The sequence below is a fragment of the Nothobranchius furzeri genome, chromosome 19 (assembly GCF_043380555.1).
Source record: "Nothobranchius furzeri strain GRZ-AD chromosome 19, NfurGRZ-RIMD1, whole genome shotgun sequence".
NCBI classification, from domain to species: Eukaryota; Metazoa; Chordata; class Actinopteri; order Cyprinodontiformes; family Nothobranchiidae; genus Nothobranchius; species Nothobranchius furzeri.
The window spans coordinates 25,076,557-25,102,281 of record NC_091759.1 but is presented as its reverse complement, the minus strand read 5'-3'; the positions used below and the strand labels follow the sequence as shown (position 1 = coordinate 25,102,281).

Sequence of the window (25,725 nt, the reverse complement as noted above, 5' to 3'; positions counted from 1 at the left end):
AATATTTGTGGGGACAAAATGATGTGAGGGGTTGACGATGGGTCAGGGCTCAGGAGCTCTCTGTAAATGGTGGTTGCTGCTTCGTATTCGTGCTTTTCGATGTTTATTCAAATTCAAAAATACTTTATTAATCCCAGAGGAAAATTACTGGTTTAATGAACATGTTAGGCATAGTTCCAGTTGATGGGAAGATTACATGTTTGAAGCTGTAAAGGTCAGCCTCCCACAGTAAATGTTAGGCTTTTTTTATTATTTCTACGTGAAGGAATCATTTCGACTTGATTCTGTCATTCCGTTGGGACTTCTCATTCGGAAGAAGCTCCTCCCTCCGAGCTAAACCAATCAGAGGCTCCTAGTAAATGTGGGCGGAGTTCGTTTCTTCTGGAAAGAAAGACCGACATCCTTCGACCGTTAGTCGCCATTTTGAGGATCTTTTAAAAGGCAACAAAAGACGTTTTACTCCGCTAACCTAAGAGGTTTTTCGTGTTTTGTCGATATTTTCCCACGTATTTAGGTTAAATGTCTCGATTTAACAACAACCGTGGAGCTTTTGGGATGAATCAATTTCAGCCACACCGAGGAGGCCCCGGCGGCCCGATGCGTGGTAGCATAATGGGAAATCCGTTTAGGAACCATCCTTTCCAGCATCCCAATCAAAACCGCAGAGGTGGTAATAACTTCAACAGACAGCCAAATCAAGGTTCCCATGCGGTGCCGCAGAAACCGGCAAATCAGTCGGAACCCATCATACCTCCACCGAGTCCCGGCCCGGCCCTCACGATGAAAGGCCCAATGGAGCAAAAGCAACCAACCCAGGAGCAGAAGAAACCAGAATCTCCAGCGACCCAGCCGAAGGTACAATCCCCACCACCGGTGAAATCTGAAGTAACCACCCCCCAGCCTAACCAGAACCAGCAGGTCAAGTCTTCGGCTGGAGATTCAACCGAGCAGCAGCAGCAAAAAGCAACACCCCAACAAAGCCCGAAACCTGTTCCCCAACAGAAGCCTCAGCCCAGTCCTCAGCAGCCTGGAAACCAACAGACTCAAAAGCCCGGTCCCCAGCAGCAGAACCAGAGGCCCGGTCCCCAGCAGCAGAACCAGAGGCCCGGTCCCCAGCAGCAGAACCAGAGGCCCGGACCCCCGCAGCAGCAGAACCAGAGGCCCGGGCAGCAGCAGAACCAGAGGCCCGGACCCCCGCAGCAGCAGAACCAGAGGCCCGGACCCCCGCAGCAGCAGAACCAGAGGCCCGGACCCCAGCAGCAGAACCAGAGGCCCGGATCCCAACAGAACCAGAGGCCCGGTCCCCAGCAGAACCAGAGGCCTGGTCCTCAGCAAGGCCAGAGACCCACCCAGTCGGAACCTGGGGCTAAACCAGAGGCGAAACAAACTCCCTCTAAAAGTGGGTCCGCCGAGTCAGACGGCGGCCAAGAACAGGTCAGTTTGGACTTTTTACTAATTTTCATGAGTAAGTTTAATGTTGAACCACTGCTGTTTTCGGACGGGCGGGGTAGTCGTGTTGTGCTGCAGTACCGTGCCATTCTACGTCTCCGGCAGACACGGTAGATAAAAACACGCGCACCTAATTTCGCTAGCTTTAGCGCGACGCCATTTTGTGTTCGGATGCTACATGCTAGGTTTGTTTGGTAAGGACAAAGGAAATTATGAAAACGATCTTTTATAAAACGCCTCACAAGATAAAAAAATCACGAGGCACTAAATAAAAATTTATAATATAAACAAATGTATGTGATTAAAATGTAAGGAAAGAAAGGGAAAACTTTATAAGAAAGAGTGAAATTAGTGTTTCCCGGGTAAGGCTGAATAAGTAAGAAGAGCAAAATAAGGTGATGTGGTGACGAAGGTCACGCAATGGTCGGCATGAACAGGTTGCGTTTTCAGCGGCTTTTTAAAAGAGTCCACTGATCTCAGGCTCAGGAGGAGAGGTCCAGAGTCTGGAGGCCTCAGCAGCAGATGATCTGCCACCTTTGGTCTTTAGCCTGGTGCTGCACAACCAGTAGATGGAATAAAGTAGACACTGTGGTGATGGATAAATGTCGATACACAATGTAAGAAAATCAGCAGAATGACATTTTTTCGGTGATAAAACAGTTTTTTGTTCTATTGAAAATGTCTGAGGTACATCAAAAAATAAATACTACTTAAACATTCATGACAGGGGTTCAAGGGGACGCTGTCCATGCTGTTGAAGCCGGGGGAGAAGTCCTACACACAGAGGTGCCGTTTGTTTGTTGGTAACCTTCCCAATGACATCACAGAGGAGGATTTCAGGAAGATGTTTGCAAAATACGGAGAGCCATCTGAAGTGTTCATCAACAAAGCAAAGGGCTTTGGATTCATCCGACTGGTGAGTGGATACGTAACACCTTTAATATAATAAACCCTCACACTTCCTTTTTCCATCATCTATCAGGTGTAAAGATTCAAAATCTCACTCTGGTGGCATTTGTTTGTGTTTCAGGAGTCCCGGGCACTGGCAGAAATCGCCAAGGCAGAGATGGACGACACTCCAATGAAAAACAGACCTCTGCGAGTTAGATTTGCTACACATTCTGCAGCTCTGTCAGTGAAGAATATTTCTCCATTTGTTTCCAATGAGCTCCTGGAGGAAGCCTTTTCCCAGTTTGGAATGGTTGAGAGGGCCGTTGTTGTTGTCGATGACCGTGGGCGCTCCACGAGTCGAGGCATTGTTGAGTTTGCTTCCAGGGCAGCTGCCAAAAAGGCCCTGGATCGATGCAATGAAGGCGTTTTCCTCCTCACCACGTAAGCTCATAATTTGCACTAATTCAGTACGTGATAATAAAACATTAAAATCATGGCATTGTGTTTTATTACCTTCCATTTTAGCTCACCTCGCCCCGTGATTGTAGAGCCTCTGGAACAGTTTGATTGTGATGATGGCCTTCCAGAGAAGCTGACCCATAAGAACCCTCAGTACCAGGCGTAAGCATGTCACCTTTGCACCATACCCTTTTCTCTAAGTTAGTTAAAATAAGCGTAGAAGCACGGTAGAATATTGACGCAGGAGGGTTTGGGGAGTATTTCATGCTTGATTTTCTTTAGTTGCAAAAGGCTGCTTGACCTTTTTGGGGGTGGAGGGGGGAAGAAGCTTAATCTAGCTGTAGATGCTTTTACTGTTGAACACGATTCCAGTTAAGCACCAGTGATTTTAGCGTTTGAGGTTCTGGGATTTCCAGCACTGAATGTTACGTTGACATTAATGTCATTCTAACATATCTTATGCCATGCTTATTGTGTCTTTAGAGAGCGCGAACACCCTCCTCGCTTTGCTCGTCCCGGAACATTTGAATTTGAATACTCTAAACGCTGGAAGTCTTTGGATGAAATGGAGAAGCAGCAGCGAGAGCAGGTGGAGAAGAACATGCGTGAGGCCCGTGAGAAGCTGGAGAGTGAGATGGACGATGCTTACCATGAGCACCAGGCTAATATGCTCCGCCAGGGTGAGTTTCATCAGTGTGGAGCTTTCTAAGCCAGAGCCTGTGGTTATTTGATGTAAAAATCAACACACATGCTCAGTATATTTGTGTTGTATTGGATAGTAGTATACCTTAAATGTTAAATGAGCCGCACTTGTATAGCGCCTCTCAGAGTAAGGACTCCAAAGCGCTTTACACTACAGTGTATCATTCATCCATTCACACACACATTCACCCACCGATAGTGATGAGCTACGATGTAGCCACAGCTGCCCTGGGGCGCTCTGACAGGCTTATCAAATGTGTTGTCTTTCAGAACTTCTGAGGCGACAGGAGGATCTGAGACGTATGGAGGAGATGCACAATCAGGAGATGCAAAAGAGGAAAGAAATGCAGCTCAGGTAGTTTCTCTTTCCTTTAACATCTAGATGCAGCTTTTTAAGAGTAGTTTTTTATTGATCATTAAACTTGGATCATTAAAAACCAGACAAGAAGAAGAACGTCGCAGACGTGAAGAAGAATTGCTTCGGAAGAGAGAAGTGGAGGAGCAGATGCGCCGCAAGCGTGAAGAGAACTACAGGATGGGCAACTTCGTCGATGTAGATATCTGACGACGCAGTTGATGGGAGGGTGTTGCTGTCCTGATCTAACGCCTTGATGTCTTTGTTTTACAGATGGAAAGAGAGATGAGAATGCACACCAGTGGAAATATGAACGGTGAGTTACGGTTTACTCTGTAAATTAGATCTGATTAATAAATATTTAAAGCTTAACAATAACTTCATTGGCTCAGCCATGTGCTGAAGTTGAAGTTTAGGTGAAATAAAGCAGAAGCTGCATTGTTCAAACATCAGCTGTGCTGACGACCTCATCATCCTGTGTGTGCGTGTTTGTGGCGTAGCGGAGTAAGACGTGCCGTGGAATGGACACAAATTATTAGACAGTATTTACTTCTCAACTTTTCCGTGTGTAATCATTTTCTTGAGCCAGAATGTGCTAGAATGAGCCTTTCCTGGGTTGATGAAGTGTCACTCTGACCCCACCGCCCTCTGAAGTTGCAAGTGCGGCGCAATCATTCTGCTACCTTTCGGTGCCCGTGTCAGAAGGGAAGGGGTGTGCGGCTCGTTCTGCTACTGTGCGTCATCCGTGACTGCGGGGGTGGGGGGTGGATGCTTGGGCTGGCGGGGGACCAAGCACCCGCCAGGCTTATGGGGACTTATAATGCTGGGGGGAACCCTGCATTAATCGGCAACATTGAACGTGACTGGAATGCTATGTGATCCAACTTCTGTTAGCATTATGAACTCTCATCCTCCTTACGTGTGATGTTTGTCACTGATTTACTGTTTTTATTCACTTATTTAGACATGTCCTTTAGTGCATCCAGTCAGAAGTTCCAGATGGGTGGACTCAACTTTGAAAGCCAGGCAGGAATGGCATCTTCTCCAGGAGGCCTGATCAACAATGAAATGGTAACGTATCCCACTTTGGGAAGACCAGTAGTAGATTAGTTGTCTTTCCTTTTGGTTGGAGAGACTCCCAGCTGATGGTAAAGATGGAGGTCAGCTGATCCAGAAGGGTTGCTGGTTCAAATCCACAGCTGTCTTTGGAAAGTTGGCTGCTTTTTGAGTCTTTCGGATCTGCTGCCTGGCTGGTAACACACTGCCCCCCCAAGTTCCGTTGAACCAGGCATTTAGTGAAAGATGGCACCATCAGTCTGCACTAAGCCATCAGACACTGCTCTCCAGTGTGTTTGTGCAAACGTCATGTGGCTCTGCTCACCTTTACAACATTTGTACCACAGATCTTTTGCAAGTCCTGTCTTTTGTGAGCTGGACAGGCGCTCATTCAAGTATTTTCACTGAAGTTTCAGTTGAGCTTCTAGAGACTTCATACACTGATGTGTTATTTATTCGTGAAACGGGAGTTTTTAAATCACAAACCGGTTTTGTGTACTTTTGGGTGGGATTGTGGAATCTGGTGGAGTACCTCTTGAGACCTGGAGTAGGGCTGTACTTTAATCTGCTCTGGATACTTTACCATGCCTTTTATCCGTATTGTAACTGAACTCTTGTGATGTTTTAGTGCAGATTGATGGTACAATTTCCTAAATCATGAATAAGTATTGGTAATAAACGATGGGGGCAGGTGCAGCTTTGTGATGTAGAAGTTTTCTGGGCTGAGTTGATCTTATTCTCTTGGACTAGATGGTTGCATAAAGGCTTTTGGATTACAGTCAACAGCTGAAGGGCTCCTCATTATGTTTTTAGCGTTGAAAGTTTGTCAGCTTATCGAACAAAGCTTTAAAAATTCAGTAGTTGATTTTCAACATTTTCTCGACCATCACTGATGACCCTTTAGATGAAAAACTGCCTGACACTTACACTTGCAAGGGTAGTAATGATTTTTGGCAGTCTGCATTTTTCTCATTAATATAGAGCTGCATGACATTGAAAGAAAAATCACATAATTTATTCTAATTTTAATTAAAAAGATACAGGAATTTTCAACAAATGCCCTCGGGAGAACTACACTGGAAGCATCAGCGGAACAGAAGCAGCAAAGTTTACTCATGATAATCGCTGCACTGGGGTTAGGGTTTCACACCGGGAGACTGAGTATGTCGTCCGCCGTTAAACTCGAAAGAAGGGAATCTTGTTTGAGATCGCTGTTTGAAGTCCTATATGATGTTGTTTCCCTCTACTGCCAGGATTGAAGTCATGAAAAACACACACTGATATAAATTAACCCTGAGAGCAGGTTGGGGGCTGGGGGGTGCAGCTGTGGTTGGGACAATTATTACATTAACTGATGGACTTGTAAATAAATAGTTTATAAATAAGGTAGAAATAAGTTCCTCACGCTGATAACTAATAACTAATCTCTCTGAGGACACGGTGCTAGTGCACTCTCCTACAGCACCTTGACACGACTTCAATAAATGTTATGCAACATTTTGTGATCATCAATTTATTTGCGTTTATTTGTTATAAATGCCACTGTATAATTCTTGTTGTCAGTATTTGCAAGATATTGGTATTTGGGTCTGTACTGGTTAGACTTAAATGAGTTAAACCAAGGTCTATAGCCCTTGGGTCATAAACTATGAGCTATGAGTATATTGGTCTTTTTATACTGGGAATCAGGAGTTATTTTACTGATCATCTTGTTTCTTATTTATTTTTATCCTGATTGTGCCCTGAGCAAATTTATGACTGAATAAAAACAAGTAAAATCGACAAATAGAAAAATAATCCTAAATAATCGTGATCTCAATTTCAGTCACCATAATCGTGATTATTGGTTTTGCCATAATCGAGCAGCTCTAGCTACAACCCTTTTAAATGGTCATGTAAAAAAACTCTGGCGCCCAAAGTGTTAACACCGCTGCAATAGACTTTTATTTTGAAAATTACCAGGGGTTAACACAAACAGTGTGTGATTTCCTGTCTAGGTCTGTTATAACTGCAGAAATTGTCTCGTCCCAGAAAGAGAGCCGTATCTTTAGTGGCGCGGCGTGCCGCCTCTTGGACACACTGCGTTGTGTCTGGTTTGAACTGCTCCCATAGACGTTCGGCGCCGCTGATGCTTCCAGTGTGCAGTAGGCGTTAGTAACAACCTGTCAGTGTTTTATGTACCAAGGATGGTAAACGGCCTTCTTCCAGGGGTTATTTTCTTGCTGTCATAATTGTAGATGTAGTAAACACTTTTGTCAAGCCGCTTGGATAAGCTAAATAACAGTTAGAAGCCTTGTCATTCAAAATAGAAAATCGTGACTTTTTTTCAGCAACAAGGGTCCAATTAAATATATAATGGCAAAAATACAAAACAAGCTATCTTAAAACATTTTTTCATGCTTCCTAAAGTTCTAAAATGATTATAAATATATTGTGAAGGTTAAAAGAAAATAATCAAGTGGTTCTCTTGCATTTTTATACAAACCTCAGTCACATGGTTAGGTCCAAAACTAACCATTGGACCAGGTTTCGTTCACATTGTTGGAAACCAACCAATAGACTACATCTCCTTGTACCAGGACGATGTTTCAGTGACGAACCAAAGCAACTGTTGGACCATCCGGTTGTCAGCTGTCAAGCCACCCTGGGTCCTCCATTTATTATGCACTCCCACATTCAGCACTAGAACACCACTGGTGTGAGAGGTTCTCCGCTCAGTAATATCAGAGGAGAAACAGCCGGCTGCTACCACTTCAGCTTCAGGAAAAGCAGCCTTTTAGAATTTCCAACTGTTTAGCACTAGCGATGGGTACCGAATTCGGTACTTTTTAAGGTACCGACCAAATTCCATAGTACCGACTGAGCACCGATTCACGTCATTTGAAACGGTGCCTCGTTTTGGTACCCGTCCTTCATAACGAGAACTTGCCTAGACAGCTGCGCAAGAGCGTTATGTCACTGCGAGCCAGTTGTAAACAGAGCAGCATGGTGGAAAGAACGCACGCTAACGCTTGGGTCCACTTCACTAAATGTGATGGGTAACTGGGTGATGATGAAACCAGCGACAACGATCTAAGTGAGACATCCTCATCTTAATCTGCTCCGGTAGGTAGATAAAATGTTTAAAATAACGTTAGCTTGATATGTTAGCTTCCGTTCCGCTAATGGTGCGTTCGCTTTCTCCTCGGAACTCGCATTTTTTTTCGGATAGAAGAAAATGAATGTGCTCTAAAGTTTGGCTTCACTTTACTAAATGCGACGGGTGATTGGGACAACGATCTAAGTGTGAGGCATCATCGTTTAAATCTGCTCCAGCAGCTAAATAAACTGTTTAAGATAACGTTAGCTTGATAAATTAGCTTCCATTGCCACCATTTTTATCAGCTAATGGTGCATTTGCTTTCTCCTCGGAAATTCTAACTTCCCAGTAGGAAAAATCAAAGAAAAAGGACGGCAAAAGGAATGAAGATACACAGTAAATTTAGTTCACAGTAAAGACGTTTGCTTCAGTTTAATTATCAGCTTATAAAACTACAAGGGCGATGTTACAATACAAACTGTTGTATGTTATTTATTGTGATATTTATCAAATATGGTTATATATTGAGAAAAAAAATTTTAATTATAAAAGAGAAGTAAAATATTAAACACTCAAAAGTATCTAAAATTGGTACCGTTAAGTACCGGTATCGATTCCTAGGTACCGGGAATTAGTACCGAATCGATTCAAATGTCAAAGCTCTGTTGTTTACTCTAGCAATGTGGATTCCAGTATCAGGCAGACGTGGCCCAGGGATGATGGTTGACATCAGGGTTGAGGTTCCATGATCGTGCTCATGTTTAAAAGCTAGCTTGTTTTCCAGCTTAAATGTCCTTCTAATAAAATAAGTTTTTCCACTACAAGTCTTCCATTGACAATCCAACATAACGAAAAGCTTACACACTCAAATCAACTTCAGACATCCTTCATTCAAGTTATCGTCACAACCACCATTAGTGTACTTACATTAGCTTCAAACTTTTGATTTACACCTTTCCTGATGCTCCAGCAGAAACCCCCTCCAACAACACACGCACGCGCACACACACACACTCACTCACTGCTGGGGCAAAACCTTCAACTATTGCCAATGGGTAAAAAGTGCCCCCCTTCTATTGTATGTTGATTGTCGATGATATTTGGAAACCAAAAACTCAGATTCCACAAACTGATTAAAAATGATTTTTGTTATGGAGGGTCGCTGCATGTCAGGTACCTGTAACATTAAGTCATTGAGTCCAGCGTTGATCGAGCATACGCATGTTGTCGATGCTCAAATGTAACATCGTGCAGCTCTACATTAATGGGAAACGTAAGAAAATTTAACTTTGTTGTTTTAACACTTTAGAGATGCACCGATTCTGCTAGTTAAAAATGTGTTCATTGTGCAATAGTCACTGTGTTTTTTTTTATTATGAAATGGGATTTACTGGGAACTCCCCCAGCTGCAGTGCTTGGTTCATTTAGATATTACAATATAAAACATCACTATGTGCCGGGGCGTCAACGCTCTCTGGTACTTTAATGTGGTTGTGTATTTGTAAGTGATCCGTCACACACTATCGGTATCATTAGCAGCGCAGCTGCGGCGTTACCTAGCTAAAATACATCCACACACCTGAACTGTTGGGTCACTACAACAACGTCATTAGCTGTCCTGTTTTTCCGTTCTGGGTGCTTTTGTTTATTTTTACCAGCTGTGTCTTACCCGTCACCTGCAGCAAGAGGTTCCCGCTACATAAACATTAGCCGTTAGCAACACATTGATTGGTCCAGTGTGGAGCGACACATGATATGATTGGCCGTTAATCTGTTGATGCCATTAGTTAGAAATAAAATCTGAGTCATAACTTTCTCATAATTTAACTACAAAGTCAGTCGGTGCATCTCTAGAGTTATGCTCAGTCACATGGTGTACTTTTTAATTACTTATTTTCTTAGTTTTGGTTGTAATTGTGGTGTCTTGGTAAAAAATGTATCAGTTTTAGTGTACAGTTTTAGTCCTGTTTACACATACATGGGCGTTAAATTAGCTGGACTTGCTGCGTCATTTGTTTTTACCAGATGCTGACATCAATCCTACACAGAAATAATCATTGTTTTTGGCTCTCTCCACCATGTGACACTATTGGCTTACTGCATTTGTACATCATCCTACTTTTTATATTGGCTGCTCAACTAAAATTTTCACAATAATTTCTTGTTTGACAGATTTCAGTACAAGTTTCTTTGCTCTTCATAACGTAATTTTTATACATACAAAATCGGATATCTTTCACACAGACTTTCCCTTATTGTAAGAAGTTGGGCTGCGTGTGTTCATGCTGACCCGCTGAGCAGTAAGCGCTGTAAGCTAGCCTTGGCATGCACTGGAGAGCAGAACAGAGCAGAACTGATGAGCACAGACTAACGAAAACATTACCCTCTCTTCCTTTTCCGTATGTAACCTGTGGCGCCTGTGGATCTTCTATTGGAACGAACTCTTTCATCGGATGTGTCTCCTGCTGGTTGTTGTATAAACCACCTCACAATATAACAAACCACATGTTTACACACCTCCACATGGACATGAACTGGTGCTTTCTGTGCACTGACCCCTCCTCGTCCTGTACTTTATTCCTCACCCCCTCCGCTCCATTCAAACAGCGCAATGAGCGCTTCTCCCAGGGCGGTGCTAGAGGAATGGGTGCAGGTGCCGCTGGGTTTGGCAGGGTCCGTGAGGAGTTTGACGGTCCTGTTAAGAAACCCCGTTTTTAAAGGCTGCTTTTTGAAGCTTCCAGCAGCACCACTTGTATAGAAACACCAAGACAAACATAAGTCGTACTTCCTGTATTTAAGTTTGAACTGTTGCATCGTTTTAGTCATTTAGTTGACTGTTTTTTTAAGTCAATATTTTCCTCCTTTTTAAAAAAAATGAGTTAGAATTGTTATTGGTGTGGAAACTGGTCACCCTGGTGTGATCCAGTTGTTCGTTCTGATCATGTATCCTGTTCCTTTCTAGATGTACATTGCTATGTGAATCGCCGTGAAGTGATAACTGTAACTTTCCTGAACCTCCCATGGCTGTGTTTTGTGCCATAGATTTGGAGTTGAAGCATGATTAAAATAAAGACACACTGGTTCTATCAGGAAACGGTTAAATTTTATTTCTAAAACTCATTTAAACACAAATTCACTGTCTCAATAGTAAACATGGACACATTGTGAGTAAGTTTAGCATGTTGAGTCTTTATAGGATTCTTATTTCCTCCATCAGTACTGAACTGTACACTTTACGGCTATCATCATCAGCTGGGCTTATTATACTTAGAATAAAGTAATAGTCAGGAATAAACCAAGTTACCCACACCCTGATGTAGATGTTGGATATTTTTCAGCAATATCAGACTCAAAATACAGAGGTCTTATGTTTTTAGGGTTGATCCCGACACGTTTAAATGAAAGTTACCGTTTTGCATCAGCGGGGAAATAAGCTGCTAAAACACACAGCTTAAAGGACCAGCAGCAAGCTTCCTAGTCTGGAGGATTTCTCTCCACCTCCTTCACCCGAGTAAAGAGAGAAAAGGTTTTAATGGACGAGCCGTAGAGGCCGACCGATATGGGTTTCTTGAGGCTGATGCCGAATAATTTGTCGATGGCCGAGATTTAAGGCAGACATATACGTTTTTGCAACACATTGGTTGCGAAAGACAACTGAACACTCACTGTGTGCAATATAAATTAAATGGGTAAAAAATCTCTTAATATTTTTTGAACTTCTAATAGAAAACAAACTCAAACCATTGAACTGTGTTGGGGTCTTTCGGGTCCTTTCTTCAGTCTAGAGGTGGCGGCAGTTGGCAAAACAGGTGCCTGATTTCTTTATTTTCGTCAGCCCTTAAAAATAATTTTGGTCGATACAGAAAAGATTGAATAGATCTGCTCGATTTATTGATCGGCCGATATATCGGTTGGCCTCTACTTGTGAGTGGTCAAGGCAGCTGAGGGCGAAGCCGAGACTGAAGTGCATTACAGCCGCATCAGAAATGCTGGCTAGTGTCAGAAGTCACTGCTTAGCCAATAGCAATGGCTGATTCAAATTTCCATGTAGAGCAGACTTTTAACCTGAAGAGGGCGCTACACTTATGGCAGATTATATTTTAAATACGATGCACTAAAAATTCGAAACAACTACGCACCTCTACTGAACTATTAGACACTCGTTTATACAGTTAAACAGAAAAAAGTAGATTTGGGGGCGACTTCCTCTGTAAAGATGTGCTTTGAGACGACTGACAAACTCGCATAGCACATTGGTCTGCTCACACTCACTAGGCTTGGGCGGTATCCAAATTTCATTACCGTCTAGTTTTCTCCACATTTTACCACTCAGTACGGTATTACCGGGGCTAGTTTTAAAAATGATGACTTAAGCCTTAAATGGCTGTATACGCTTACCAAACAACTGATTTGGTTCTTCACTGTTCAGAAACCGAATAACGAACTATTACGAAAACCCGCTTTGGTGAGCTTGTGGCGCCGACACACGGGGGGCTGTTCCCATCATCTGGGGAAGGCTGGCAACATGTTTTCCACCAGAAAAGCACATGGTTGTCTCTTAATTAATTTATTGCCATGGACGGCAAAAGTCGTTAATTGCTTTTTTATACTAGGCAGACACCAGAACAAGCCCCCACACTGTGAGAACAAACTGATCTTCATCCGCTACTGTCACACGTCACGTGATCAGGAAGCAGAACATCCAAAAAAATAGGCGTGAACCAGAAAAATTTCCGCAGCTCACAATTCGACAACAGATTATGAAAGACTGGATAACGCTAGAAACATGCTCGCAAAGCAGTGAGTCTGCACTTTCTTTTGGTATTTTAGTTGCTGACATCATCATAGAGCACAATGTTCTGTGACTCTTCAAAAAATAAAAAACAGTAAAAACGCTCAAACGCTGGCGGCCAGGGGCATTTTCCCAGGAAACGGCTGGCAGTTGATGAGCCAATAACAGGCCTAAGACAGAAGTCTATTTCACCTGCAGCTCGCTCCTCGGCCATTGCAACGGGGCGTGCATCTTTCGCGGTCATCTTTTGTTTGCAAAAATAACCTCATCAGTGTAAGTTTCTTCCAACCAGAAATACTCCCCCAAAGTTATTTTTTAGAAACCGTCTGGCACGCGAGCTGCCACCTCTTCTCGGCTCAGTTGTCACGTGATGACGTTCATCAACTTCATGGAACGTCTAGAAGTTGGACAAAATTGTTAAACTTTTTGTAAATCTAAACAACGCATCAGTTTTATACATTAAATGATTTATTTATCTCATTTATTTTTACTTGTCTTTTTTTTTTTTTTTTTTTTTTTCCCATGACTGTATTGGGACTTACGTGGGTATTTTGTAACACCTGCTGTATACGGTAATGCTGCTCAAGCCTAACACACACACACACACTAGAAGCTCTTATAAGACTTTCCTGACCTGAATCCATGTTTGCCTGTAGTTCTACTAGTAAGAAATAACACTGAGGAGTGTCTTCACATACAGTCATAAGTTTTTATTCACTCCTTTTTGATTATCTACTGCTACACCGTCCTCCAACCTCCTCAAAGACTCCTACTTTTTGCTGCTTTTTCCTTTTTCATCTTATACCAGTGAGTTTTTGTCCAGTGGGAAGGAATTTGTGCTGATTTTTTTACATCACAGGGGTTTTATTTGTATCCAGAAAAACCGTAGTCAAAAGTCACAAGTCTTGTTATTTTACCAGAGTAGTTTGAGGCACTTAACGTCACCAAGTCGGTGGTCTCATGCTTGAGTTTAGAAGTGACTGATCTCACATTTCACTTGATCATAATGTTGAGACTATTAGGAAAATTCAAAGTGAACTCAGTCACGAGTGGGAGGGGGCCAAGTTGGATTTAACATAACGCTGATGAAAGCACGGAGAAATGTCTGCCTGACGTTTGTCATATTACACCTGATTGTGCTTTTCCCACGCTGCTCTTGGTTTACTCCATGTAGCAGTTGGTGGCTGAAGAAATCAGCAGAGAATCCTGCTTCTTCACTAAAGCGGCCATTTTCTTGACCTGTCAAATCGAGACACTCTTATTGCATCACAAATCTTCTGACAAGCCGTAAAGTTATAGATGAAAACACACAAATCAAAACTATGCCTCCAACTGCAGTTGGAGGAGCAGTTGTTTTGCACTAGTGTTTTATTTTTATATTGTACTTGTACATTCATGTGCTTGCTTAAAGCAGCCCAGTGACGCAAGGTTCCCTCAGCTGTCCTTTTGTTGGTGTCATCATCCGCTGGTTGGAGCTGGGACCCAATCCTCTGTTCAACAGTCTTCCTGCCTAAACCAGGGTTGTTGGTAGAGTTGGTCAGACCACACAGTCTTGATCAAGAACTTGTGGAGAATATGTTCACACAAACTGGGATAAGACCAAAGCTGGAAGCTTCAGGAGAAAAAAAAAGAGATAATTTTTGTGTTTTCCACCATGGACCTTTTTGAGAAACTTCAGTTCCAGTGCAGTTTCCCCATCATCAATCTGAGCATTCGTCCTAATACTACCTGCTGGTGTGTGCAGTTTTATTTTTATTTTTTTTACTGCTGTACTGGTAACTTCCCCCATGATGCAACATTCTCCCACCTGCTCTGGCTCGACAAAAAGTCATGCTATCGCTTCAGTAGAAGTATCTAGAAGCCTTCCGACACACAAACCGTCTGTCAGAGTTGTATGGTAAGAGGACATAGCCTGAACGAGACAGTAAGTAATCTTGAATAAAGTGTTTTGAGTGCATCATTAAGTCACTTTGCTGTAGTTTTGCATTTTAGTGATTACTGATGGTTTGAGAATGTTTTTAATGAGACATGTTTTACCCAACAGATCCTGGCACCTTATTTTCAGACACTATTGTTCAAATCTCAGTATTTATTAAAACCTTTCAGAAGGATTAAGTAGATTTACACTTCTGGTATTGGTTGTTTGGTGCTTTGATATTATCTGGAAACAACCAATTATTTTGTTTGCAGTTGACCGTAGATTATACTTCTACTGTAATAAAATAAAACGTAAAGAAGTCAAACTCTGAAAAGTTTTATATGCTAAATGACATTAAACCAACACAAAACCACGAACAGTAAAAGCAGAAATAAATGGAAAAGGGATGCCCTGGTACCAACATCTGGTTCGATGTTACGGTCCATACTTGTAAAAGTATTCTTATATCCCTCATCATTGGTTCTGATCGGCAAAATAAATATTGGATCTGGAACGTGAATGTTCAGCTCCGTCCTTTATGGAAGGCTGTTGGATCATATAACCAAATTTAGCCTGAAAAGCCCAGTGGCAAGTAATTTATATATTTAATGATTTAGTCAAGAGTCATTTCCCTTCTCTGACGTTTCCGAATTAGCTGATTTTACTCCCTCCTGTTTTACTTTCCATTTTACATAAGACCAGTAGAGGCTGACTGACATGGGTTTTAAAGGCCGATGCTGATTTTTAAAGAATTTTGTTGCCGATATCTAGAGCCGGTTATTAGACCGATATTCTTACGTTTTAGCAGCGCAGTGATGGTGAAAGACTACTGAACACTCACTGTGTGCAAATAAAATCTCTTAATATTTATTAAACTTCAAATATTAAGGCTGCATGGTGGCACAGTTGTTAGCACTGTTGCCTCGCAGCAAGAAGGTTGCAGGTTCGAAACCCGGTTGCAGCCTTTCTGCGTGGAGTTGCATGTTTTCCTCCGGATACTCCAGTTTCCCCCACAGATCACATCATGCCCTATAGGTTAAAAATTGTACGTCCCTTTGAATAAAAGCATCTGCCAAATAATTAAATATAAACATAGAACAAACGCTAAACATAAAATGTGCGTTGGGGTCCTTTGTGTCCTTTCTTCAGTCTAGTAGTGGCAGCAGTTGGCCACACAGGTGCCTGAGTTTTTGTATTTATTTTTATCGGCTTTTAAAAATGATTTTGGCCGATACAAAAACAATTAAATATTGGCCGGCCTCTAAAGACGATCAGATTAAATGAAACCAACTTCCGTTAAATGTAATGTACTAACCAGACAGCCATTTCTGGTGTTGGATCAAACTTCCTGTAAGATCACATCAGTAGAAAAACACTGAATTCATGTGACTTTTATGAAACATGGAGGAATTCCAGGAAGCGAGTTTAGAACATCGGGTGCCTCCTGATAAATCCCTGCTCGACAAAGCGCTCCCCTTCCCTCCAGGTTTCGCCGGCTCGAGGTCGCTGAGTTAGCCTCAACTAAACTTATCATGTCCGACACCATAAAGTGATCATTGGATAATCAAATAATCCACTGTAGCACTTTAAAAAATTCCCTTTGTTAACCGAAGGTTCTCCAAGTCTGATCGCCTTAAATAATGGATTATTTGACTTCCTGAACCATATATATGAACCTAGTGCTGTTTTTATATAGTAGATCATCACAATGATGCAGAACAATAAACCTGATAATTATATTACCTTCAGTTATTTGATGTCTTAATTTAACCCAACAAGCTTTAATATACCCAGTATGACCCAGTATATCCAGTATAAATAAGTCATTTACTGATTTTTGTCACGAAAATTCATTCATAAAAACTGAGATGAACTCTTGACATAAATATAAAAATATATAAAGTATTATTAAAAATGGGAAGAATCCATATGGCATCCAAGTATGTCTAAAAGCATTGTTTCTTTTTTGGATAACATGTATTTTTTAATTGGATTACACATGCATTTATTTGCTTTTTTGGTCATTTCCAGGCACCTAATCCAGAACCGCTCTGGTTATGTTTGAACTGAGTGTAAATAACTCTATGATGACTGTTTGTTGGTGTTTTTGTACAATTTGTTTGTTTCTTAACAGGTTTGACCACCTTTTTATGATTCTGGACTAAGAAAGGATCTTTCCTGACCACGAGATTCTGAGATTGTAGCGTCGGTTTGAGCAGATCCCTGATTGTTGTGGCTTCAGTTTGACTTTTGTCAAACATCTGAAGACTAGTTGTAACATTTTATTATAACTACTTTTCTACATTCTAACAGCTTATAACTTAGTTTATGATCAAAATCAGAAGTATACACTTGTTACTGATTTGGTTGGACGAGACCCAACCCAACATTAAAAGTTTTTTTTTTTGTTTTTTTTTTTTTTTTTGCCTTCAGGCACCAAGTTAATTTACCGTATTTTCACGACCATAGGACGCACCGTGTTATATGGCACAGCTTCAGTTACAGGTGTCTTTTTGGTATTTAACACGTACAAAAGGCGCACCGGGTTATAGGGCGCGGGCGCTGGCACGGTAAAACGTACCGGATAAACATCTGTGCGGGCTCGGGACTCGGAACATATCAGTGCAAACCAGACATTGTGAAAATTATAAACAGCCAAAAGTATGCTTCACTTTACTGTTCTAGTCCTGGTTCAGACCTGGTTTAGAGCGCACGTGCACTTCCTCATTGCGTGCGCTGACGGCTCGTGCTCTTCTAATGGGCTCGACACACGGGAGGAAACTTCGCCTCCCCTCCATTCATTTTCAATGAGACACGCGTGACAAAGCGATAATCGCGGGTCTCCCTCCTACTAGAGCCGGGCGTACACCGGGAGTGCTGCAGGAGGACACACAGGGATTTATGGGGTTGGATGAGGAAAACGAAATAAAGTAAATCTGTGTTTTGTGATCAGTTTAATTTGACATGAACACGACAAACGCTTTCTTGACAATCTTTGTGTAAAAGTTTAGAAATAAAAACGAACAGCGTGTGTTATTAGGGAAATGGGGGGCGAGCGGTGTTGATGCAGGATTGCGCCGTGAGCAGTTCTGGTACTTTTTGGGTCGCAGCTGCTCGCAGCGCCGCTACAAGCGCTGATGCACTGTGTTAAAGTTCAGAATGTGTTTACCGGTAGTTGTTGGATTTAACCAAATAAACTTTCCACGTGAACAAAATCATATGTGTGTTATTAATAGGCCTAAGAAAATGGTGTGATTTAAATTGTGTTTTATTAACCCTCTGGTGTCCATGGACGCGTATCCGCATCTTGAACAGGTCTGATTTGGGACGCTGTAGCAGCAAGACTCCACCTCCCTGAGTTTCGGTTTCAATTCAGCTTTAAAAAGATTATAAACTACACCCCAGTTTTTAAATGTTGTTAATAGGCAACGTAAAAGCGGAGTTATACTAAACTAAAAAACAACCTATTTTTAGACAATCTGATAACTTGTCAAAACAGCAGTTTAGTAATCCGTGAGGGGGAATGTGCTTGTGAACATAAAGACCCACAAAAACATGAGATCCTTTTGCTGTTGGTGGAAGTCTCACGTATTCAATTGATAAAAAGTATCATTATGTAGCTGAGAGAGAGAGGAAGGCCGCACGAGTAATGAGATGTGCGCAAAAGGAGCCGCTTGGCGGGGAAAGGAGTGGCGCGAACGGACTAACAACAAACAATTAGACAGATGTTGACGGTAAACTTCATATTTTGGATCGATCCGGATAGATATATTTAAGGTGCGTCTTATGGTCGTGAAAATACGGTAAACCATATTCTGTAGGTAATGTCATTTTAGTAACACTTTTTTTTTTTTACTCCTGATCACAGTGAGATAAAGAAAATGGCTACTTTGGCTTGGTTGGTAAACTGAGCCCTAGTTTTTATTACATGTATTTAATGTAGTTAAACGTTTAGTTATAACCGATCTGAAACCTGCTGTTTTTGGCTCTTGTCTCTGATTGCCAGAGTCTTTGTAAAGAGATCAGAGGACTCCAAAGTGCTTTACACTAAAGCCACTCATTCATCCTTTCACACGCTGGTGGTGGTGAGCTACAGCACACAGAACTGAGGCTGCCACACAATTGGCACCTCCATTTCTTCTGACCACCATCACCCAACAGCAGCAGACAAGGCAAGTGACCCGTCTTGCCCAAGGGCACAACAACTGACCTGGATGAAGCCTGGGTTTGAGATGGCAACCTGCTGGTTATGGGGCAGAGTCCTAACCCCTGATCCAATGTTGGACACATTTATTGATTAAGAACGGCAACCACCACCATCAACTATTTCTGAGCTTGTACAAACTATTTGTCATCAATGACCTAATGGTAGAGTGTCTGCCCTGGGACTCTGAGATCGGAGTTCAAATCCCGGTCGAGTCAAACCAAAGACTTTATTTTATTTTAAAAAGGGAACCCAACACCTCCCTGCTTGACACTCGGCTTTAAGGTGTTGGATTGGGGGTTAAACCACCAAACAGTTCCTGAGCATGGCCGTGTCCGCAGCTCACCGCTCCCCACAGGGATGGGTCAAATGCGGAGGACAATTCACCACACCACACCTGTGTGTGTCGACTATGGGACTTTAATTCTTAAATCAATGAACAAGAAGACTCTTGTACCTAAAATTTTTATAAAGTTTCAGATTTTCCTAAGCAGCTTTCTCTTGGTGGAAAGAGCTTCAAGTTCTACAAAAATGTTTAGACATTCACTGTACCCAGATTTAGAAAACTATTTATCTTTCAGTTCCTGGATGCTTACACGCAAGGTGTAAAACATCCTGGGTTACTTGCAGCATGCCTTTGTTCTTCAAATACCAAACAGATTTGTTTGTACCAACATGACCGTTCAAAAATCCAGTAAGGGGATATAAATGGTTAACCAATAGATTGCAGAAGTTTTTGGTGAGATTGATTATTAACAATTTTTATAGCACTTTCCTTTATCCAAGAGAAGAACCAAAGTGCTATACACGCATAGAAATAAAGAAATTCAAATTGACAAAGAACCCTGAAAAGGCCAACAAAGATCTACATAAAAAGAAATAAAAGCCAGATAGAAGATGGATAAAACGGGATGAGGGACAGCTCCTATACATCTAAAAACATAACTAAAGCGTGTGGTGAGTCTTTGTCTGTCTCTAAAAACCGGCAGCGAAGGCGCTTGCCTTGCCTCGAGTGGAAGGCGATTCCACAGCTTAGGAGCCAAGACTGAGAAACCCCGACCTCTCTCGTCTACCTTCGTACCTGCACTAGTATGTGGACAGAAATTATGGGAAACATGGGATTAGTAGTAGTTGCGATGGACTACTGTCTTTAAGTGTGCACGTGAGTCTAGCGGCTTAACCCTAGGCAAAAAAGATGGATGAAGCAAGAGTGCACCCCATTTGTATGCATCTCTAACTTAAGCGAGTCATCCAACTTCATGCCCAGATAAGTGACCAGATCATTCTAAAAGGGGGTCAGTGAAGAGAGGTCAGTTTCCTGCTTTGAGACTAGATTAACACTCGGGCTAATATCAATGACCTTTTTTCCTTTGTTGAAGCTTCAAAAGCTAGAAGCCATCCAGACTTTCACCTTAATAGAGGCTGCAATACCCTGTTGGAAGGAAAATAGATCTAGCAAACGTCAGCACATAGATGAAAATTGACCTTGTGCTTCTGATGAAGGGAACCAAGGTGCAACAGATAGAGGGAAAATAATAATGGACCTATAACGACCCCTGTGGTACCCCCCAAGAGGCTGGCATGGGAGGAAAAGAAGTCATCCAGCTTCACACAGAAGCTTCTTCCATAGAGGTAGGACCTAACCCACTCCAGGGGATATCCAGTGATTCCCCCCCCCCCATGACTCAAGCCAGGATAACACGATATTGTGGTTCAGAGTTGAAAGCTGCTGAGAGATCTAGTAATGGCAGAGTCAGTGTGCCTGCATCATTGGCTAAAAAGACATTTATTCAGCCTTATTTGTGGGATTCAGAAGATTTGACTCTACAGATATCTATAAAGCACTTAAATTCAAGCCCAAGACCAACGTGCTTAGGTCCAGTATGACTGATCTGATTTTATTCTGACATTGATCAGGTTTATAGTGCTGTTGTGTCAAAGTACAATAAACGACCCAAAGCCTAACGCAAGAAGAGCTGGCAGAGAATCTTTTATTTTTCTTGCAGTATGTGTTGATTTAACTTTACATGCTGCGTTGATACATTTGAGGTAAATTTTTTGTTAAGTTTTGACAAAGAAGTGATAAACCATGACTTTAGTTTGAATGATCGACTGTTGGAGGCCAGGCTTTTCACTAAAGTAAAAGAAAAAATGTGACTGGTTTCAAAACTAAAGTATCGAAGTGTCGTAACTTAATAAAATGGCGTTAAGGGCAAAAGCTTAGACCAACAGCACTGCCACACCTCTCCCAGAAACCGTTTTACTGAAGGGTATGATGATTGTAATCTTACATGAAGTACTAATGTGGGATAAACTAGGTTACTTGCTTCTTCTGCATATATGCCCAATGAAACTTGATGCATTTTATTGCAATGCAAAAACACTAATGAACCATTTGAATGGTACAAGCAGTCAGATGTTGGAAGTTATTGGTATTCAGTTCTGTTAATTATATAGCGCCAAATATCAAGAGGAGTCACCTCATGGCGCTTGAACATTCCAATACATTTAGTTCATTTTGCCAATTTTATCCACCTTGGTGGTTTACTTGAATGCATTATTTATTTTTTTATGTTTTTGTGACGAGACTAACTTAAGAAGAGAAATTAAACAATTTTTTAAGTGGAACTAAAAAGTCGGCAAATTGATAATTACACTAGTAGACTTAGATGTCCACATATTCCACTTAAAGTAATGTGAGGTATTTGTACTTGATTACTTTGCTAGGGATCCACAATATTCCAATTTTTCAGAACCAAAAACATAAACGGCTGTTTGTTTGGCCCGACATCCTCAGTTACAGGTTCTGTTATTTTACCTGATTCGACTCTGAATAGTTTGTTTAAAATATCCTCAACAAACTTAAGGTTACAACTTAAATCCCAGGGCTAGTAGATCCGAAAATCAGAGGCTCGTTTCTGATTGGATGTAATCACTCAGCCCCGCCCACTAAGAGAATTTACTTCTGTTATTGGTAGCAGAACTTTAAAAGTTCTGATTGGCTACTTTAGAACTGAGGTTTAGGCCCAATCCCAATCCCCACACTTCCACCCTTGTGCCCTTCAATTGCACGATCTCAACCAGGGATGCGAGTGCGTAGGGTGAATCAACTCTCAAATGCAGAAGTTGATCACTCCCCTTTTGCACCCTTGATCCGACCTTCACCCTAGTCTGCATCGCAGCGGACTCAGGTGAAGGTTATTACTCACAATCCATTGCTGCGGGAGAAAAGACTCAACAAGGGCCTTTTTATATAACAATTAGTTGATGCCCTGAAACTCTTAGACAAAGCAGCAATAAATGTAATTTTATTTATTTATTTTTTCAAATTTGTTGTTTAGTTGAAAGTTAATAAAGGTTTTTAAAGAAGAATCACAGCGACCAGAATCCCAGCATGTGTTGCACTTGATGAGGCAATGCTTCCTGTCTAAATTCTGCTATTATCTGCACACTTGTGTACTACGTACAGCGCACTTTCTCCAAGTGCACTTTCCTGAAGACGGCAGTGCGAGTATTGAGATTGGGTCTTAGTTTATACTTACACTTAAACACCTAAGTAAGTAAACTGGTGTCAACCAAAGATGTACCTGCAATGATCAGCTGACCTGCCAGGCAGTGTCTACGCCTCCTGCTGTCTTGGCAGGGTATTGCTTCACAACGCTGACACGCCAATGGAGAAGTAAAAACGCCTCCATCAAAAGGTGTGAGCGCAGACTTGCTGACTGAGATGTATAAACTAGGGTTGACACCGTAGAACTGCCTTTTATTACCTCACAAACCCTTTCTGTAAAGTATCAGAATGTTAATACCAGAGTAACGGTAGTTCCTTTCTGAGATGGTCACCTGAATCAGGAACTTGAGGACCCCTCTAACAGATAAACTCCAGTGTTTCAGTTGTTTGTAACACTCCCTGAGGCAGGAGCTACCTGTAACTTAACGTCTGAAGGACAGATGCTGTGTTGTCTGTGTGGTTGAGTGTTTCTGAGGTTCAGTAGCTGCTGTCAGCCAGCTTGTCACAGACAGGCTGCCCCGGTCCACCGTACATGCTCTTCTCTACAGTTGGGTTACTTTGACGATGAGTAGTTCTGCAGAAGTCAGTGGACAGTAAAGCCTGCAGCCAGAGGTATGCTTACACAGATCAGCTGAACAAGTAAGGTAAGTGTCCCATCCATGTTTCTGATACAAGATGCTCAGTTGTGCCTTTACACAGGACTTCTCTGTCTTCTCTGTGTCACTGATCAGGACTTCTGGCATCACACTTGACCAAAAAAAATGGATTCACAGTGCAGAAATGTCCTCTTCAACCTTATTGTGAGAATGGAGGTGCGGCCGACTCCTTGCAGAGAGAGTGTGTGTGTAGTACCATATGTGAATGAAATGAAATACTTTCGAACGGCTTGAACTTCGACCTTTGGAGTATATGACTGAACCATCATATTGGATGAAGGGAACTTGGTGCTTTTTGATGTTATATTTTTGAAATACAACACAGAGGCAGGCTCTGTGCTGCAGGGAATATAAAATCTAAAGTCTTTCATCTTTTTGTTGTGATAAAACTCAGATTTGTGTTGATCTACATTGTTGGTCCACAACACTGTATGGATAAAACAATTAGTAAACTTGTATTCTTAAGGACTACCTGCTTTGGTAAGAGGATTAAAATGAAACCTGTCAGGCCATCCTGAACATGTGATTCTGTATATAGTCAGGCCACAGTCCATTGATGGCTCTTGATAGTGGGGTGGGGTCTATAATTGTCTTGCAAACTGTCTCTGCATGCTACTGGATAACAAACAACGTGACATACTCACCGCTATGGCTATTCATCAGCGAGGCAGTCCACCATACTCCGTCAAAGAAGATGCAAAAGCATCTTTTTTCTAAATAAACTTGAGTACCTCAATCTACTTGACTCAAAGAAAAGCCCAAGTCTAAATAGTCTAAAGTTGATGCTTAGGCCGTTGCAAACGAGAAGTCGCCATCTTTGTTTTTTCAGCAACATCCTGCCCACAAACCAATAGAATGCAGTGATTGGACCGCTATGCAGCCATCGCCTTCTTAGTTTTGCTCAGTCACCTGCATCCAACCCACCTGGCTGATAGAGAACTGTGATAGGCCAGCCAGTATTGTGGCTGGGACTGCGAAGGTTCTGATGAAGCGTTGCTAGACACAACATGCAGAGCAAAATAATTTTGCTTTAGCAAATGACGGTCTAGATTCTAGATTAGCTATTGTCAAAAATCAGTGTGAACAGGAGGTAAAGAAGTTTCTGCAAACCTCAAACCGACTTATTGCTGTTTTGGACAAGCCTTTGCAGCTTAATGTTGACAATGGGAGCATGTCAGTAACGAAACATTTCTCATGAGGCTCTAGACCTCGTTTGGAGACCGCGGAAAGGCCGGCATTCTGTCACTATAGGCTATTTACAGAAATCTGAGGCATAAAATCTTGATCACAAAGCAAGAAGAAACCTCATTTCATGACTATCGTCTGATGTGAGAAACATTATCGAAGACCGTGTCTGATGTACAGTAAGGTTGAGCAATGGCACAAATTAAATGATCATTGGTGATGGTACAACCAGTGAGTAAAAACTAAACAGTCTTACACTCACAATCCAACATAATAAACTGCTGAAAATTTCCCCCAGATGCGCTGCTCATAATCCGTGTTGCCTTTGGTGGTGCGTCAGTCACCCTCATTGGGGTTTTTTAAGACTCTTAAGACCCATTTTTTTGTCAAGGCATTTCAGGATTAGCAAATTTTACCCGGTTTCGATGCCCCGGCCTCTTATTTAAGGATTTTATTTTTTGCTTTGACTCTCCTCTTTTAATTGATTTTATGTTGGTTTTACGATTGTTATTTTTTATTCTGATGGTTTTATGTTTTTATTGTGTTGTGTTCTGCACCTTGGGCGTCTGCATTGGTCGCAGAAGGGGCTTTATAAATAAATGAAATGAAATGTCGGCATCCAAATGTCGTCACTCAATAGTTTGGAGACATTTTTTTAACCTCAGTGACCAAGTGGTACCCCTCCTTTCCACCGGAGCCGTGATGGAGCCGTCAGCAGCACGTTACTGCAGCAGCACGTCATAGCTGCTGATAGGAACCGCTCTAGTCAACAGAACCTTTTCCACCGGAGCCGTCAGCAGCACGTCATAGCTGCTGATAGGAACCGCTCTAGTCAACAGAACCTTTTCCACCGGAGCCGTCAGCAGCGCGAGTCAGCTGCGTCTCAGGAGCAGCATGTCGCGGTCCTTACGCGCCGGTTCTTTTTTCTACGCGCGACGCCTCTGAAACGGGTCAAGTTCGACATTTTGGGGGAAGGAAAGACAGGAAATCGGACGCGGAAACGGAGAGAAGCTCCCGAGATTTTCAGAATAAAGAAACGTACTGCCTTCCGGTTGCTTTACTTTTAAAAACAGTTACTAACTGGGGGGTCCCGTGAGAAGTTATCACCTAGCTAGCGGTCTCCTTTGTTTTTCAGGTCCGTATTGGCGATTATAACACGGACAGAACATAAAACATAAACCTTTTGGAGCCATGTTGTAATTTTCTCCTGCTTGTTGTTGTTTACTGATGAAGTCACTCATGTGACTTCGTGCTCTGTCGGTGACAGCTGCTCCCCTGCTGCTTCGCGTCTTGTGGGAAGGGCCAATCAGCAGCTTACGCGAGTAAGACGTGCTGCTGACGGCTCCGGTAGAAAGGGGGGGCGGGTGGCGTGTCCGGCCTGAGAGTGGGAGATTAGTATACCAACCGGGATTTGAACCCTAAAGTCTTTAAATATGGGACCCAGTGCCTCCCTGCTTGACACTCTGCT

General features: G+C 42.2%; 1 protein-coding gene across 2 annotated transcripts in view; it reads left to right on the top strand.

The window, feature by feature from the left end:
* The first annotated feature begins 378 nt into the window (after positions 1-378).
* sfpq (splicing factor proline/glutamine-rich) overlaps positions 379-25,725 on the top strand; it is a 28,931-nt gene continuing 3,584 nt past the window's right edge. The window contains exons 1-10 of one of the 2 annotated variants that reach the window (XM_015974144.3): positions 379-1,434; positions 2,177-2,365; positions 2,480-2,781; positions 2,866-2,961; positions 3,283-3,479; positions 3,772-3,856; positions 3,943-4,054; positions 4,130-4,172; positions 4,821-4,927; positions 10,599-11,085. In XM_015974144.3, the coding sequence (XP_015829630.2) occupies positions 520-1,434; positions 2,177-2,365; positions 2,480-2,781; positions 2,866-2,961; positions 3,283-3,479; positions 3,772-3,856; positions 3,943-4,054; positions 4,130-4,172; positions 4,821-4,927; positions 10,599-10,709 (2,157 nt within the window). In that variant the 5' untranslated portion in view covers positions 379-519 and the 3' untranslated portion in view covers positions 10,710-11,085. Of the gene's footprint in view, positions 1,435-2,176; positions 2,366-2,479; positions 2,782-2,865; positions 2,962-3,282; positions 3,480-3,771; positions 3,857-3,942; positions 4,055-4,129; positions 4,173-4,820; positions 4,928-10,598; positions 11,086-25,725 lie in introns of those variants that run through there. The other variant, XR_011517308.1, reaches the window with a different exon arrangement.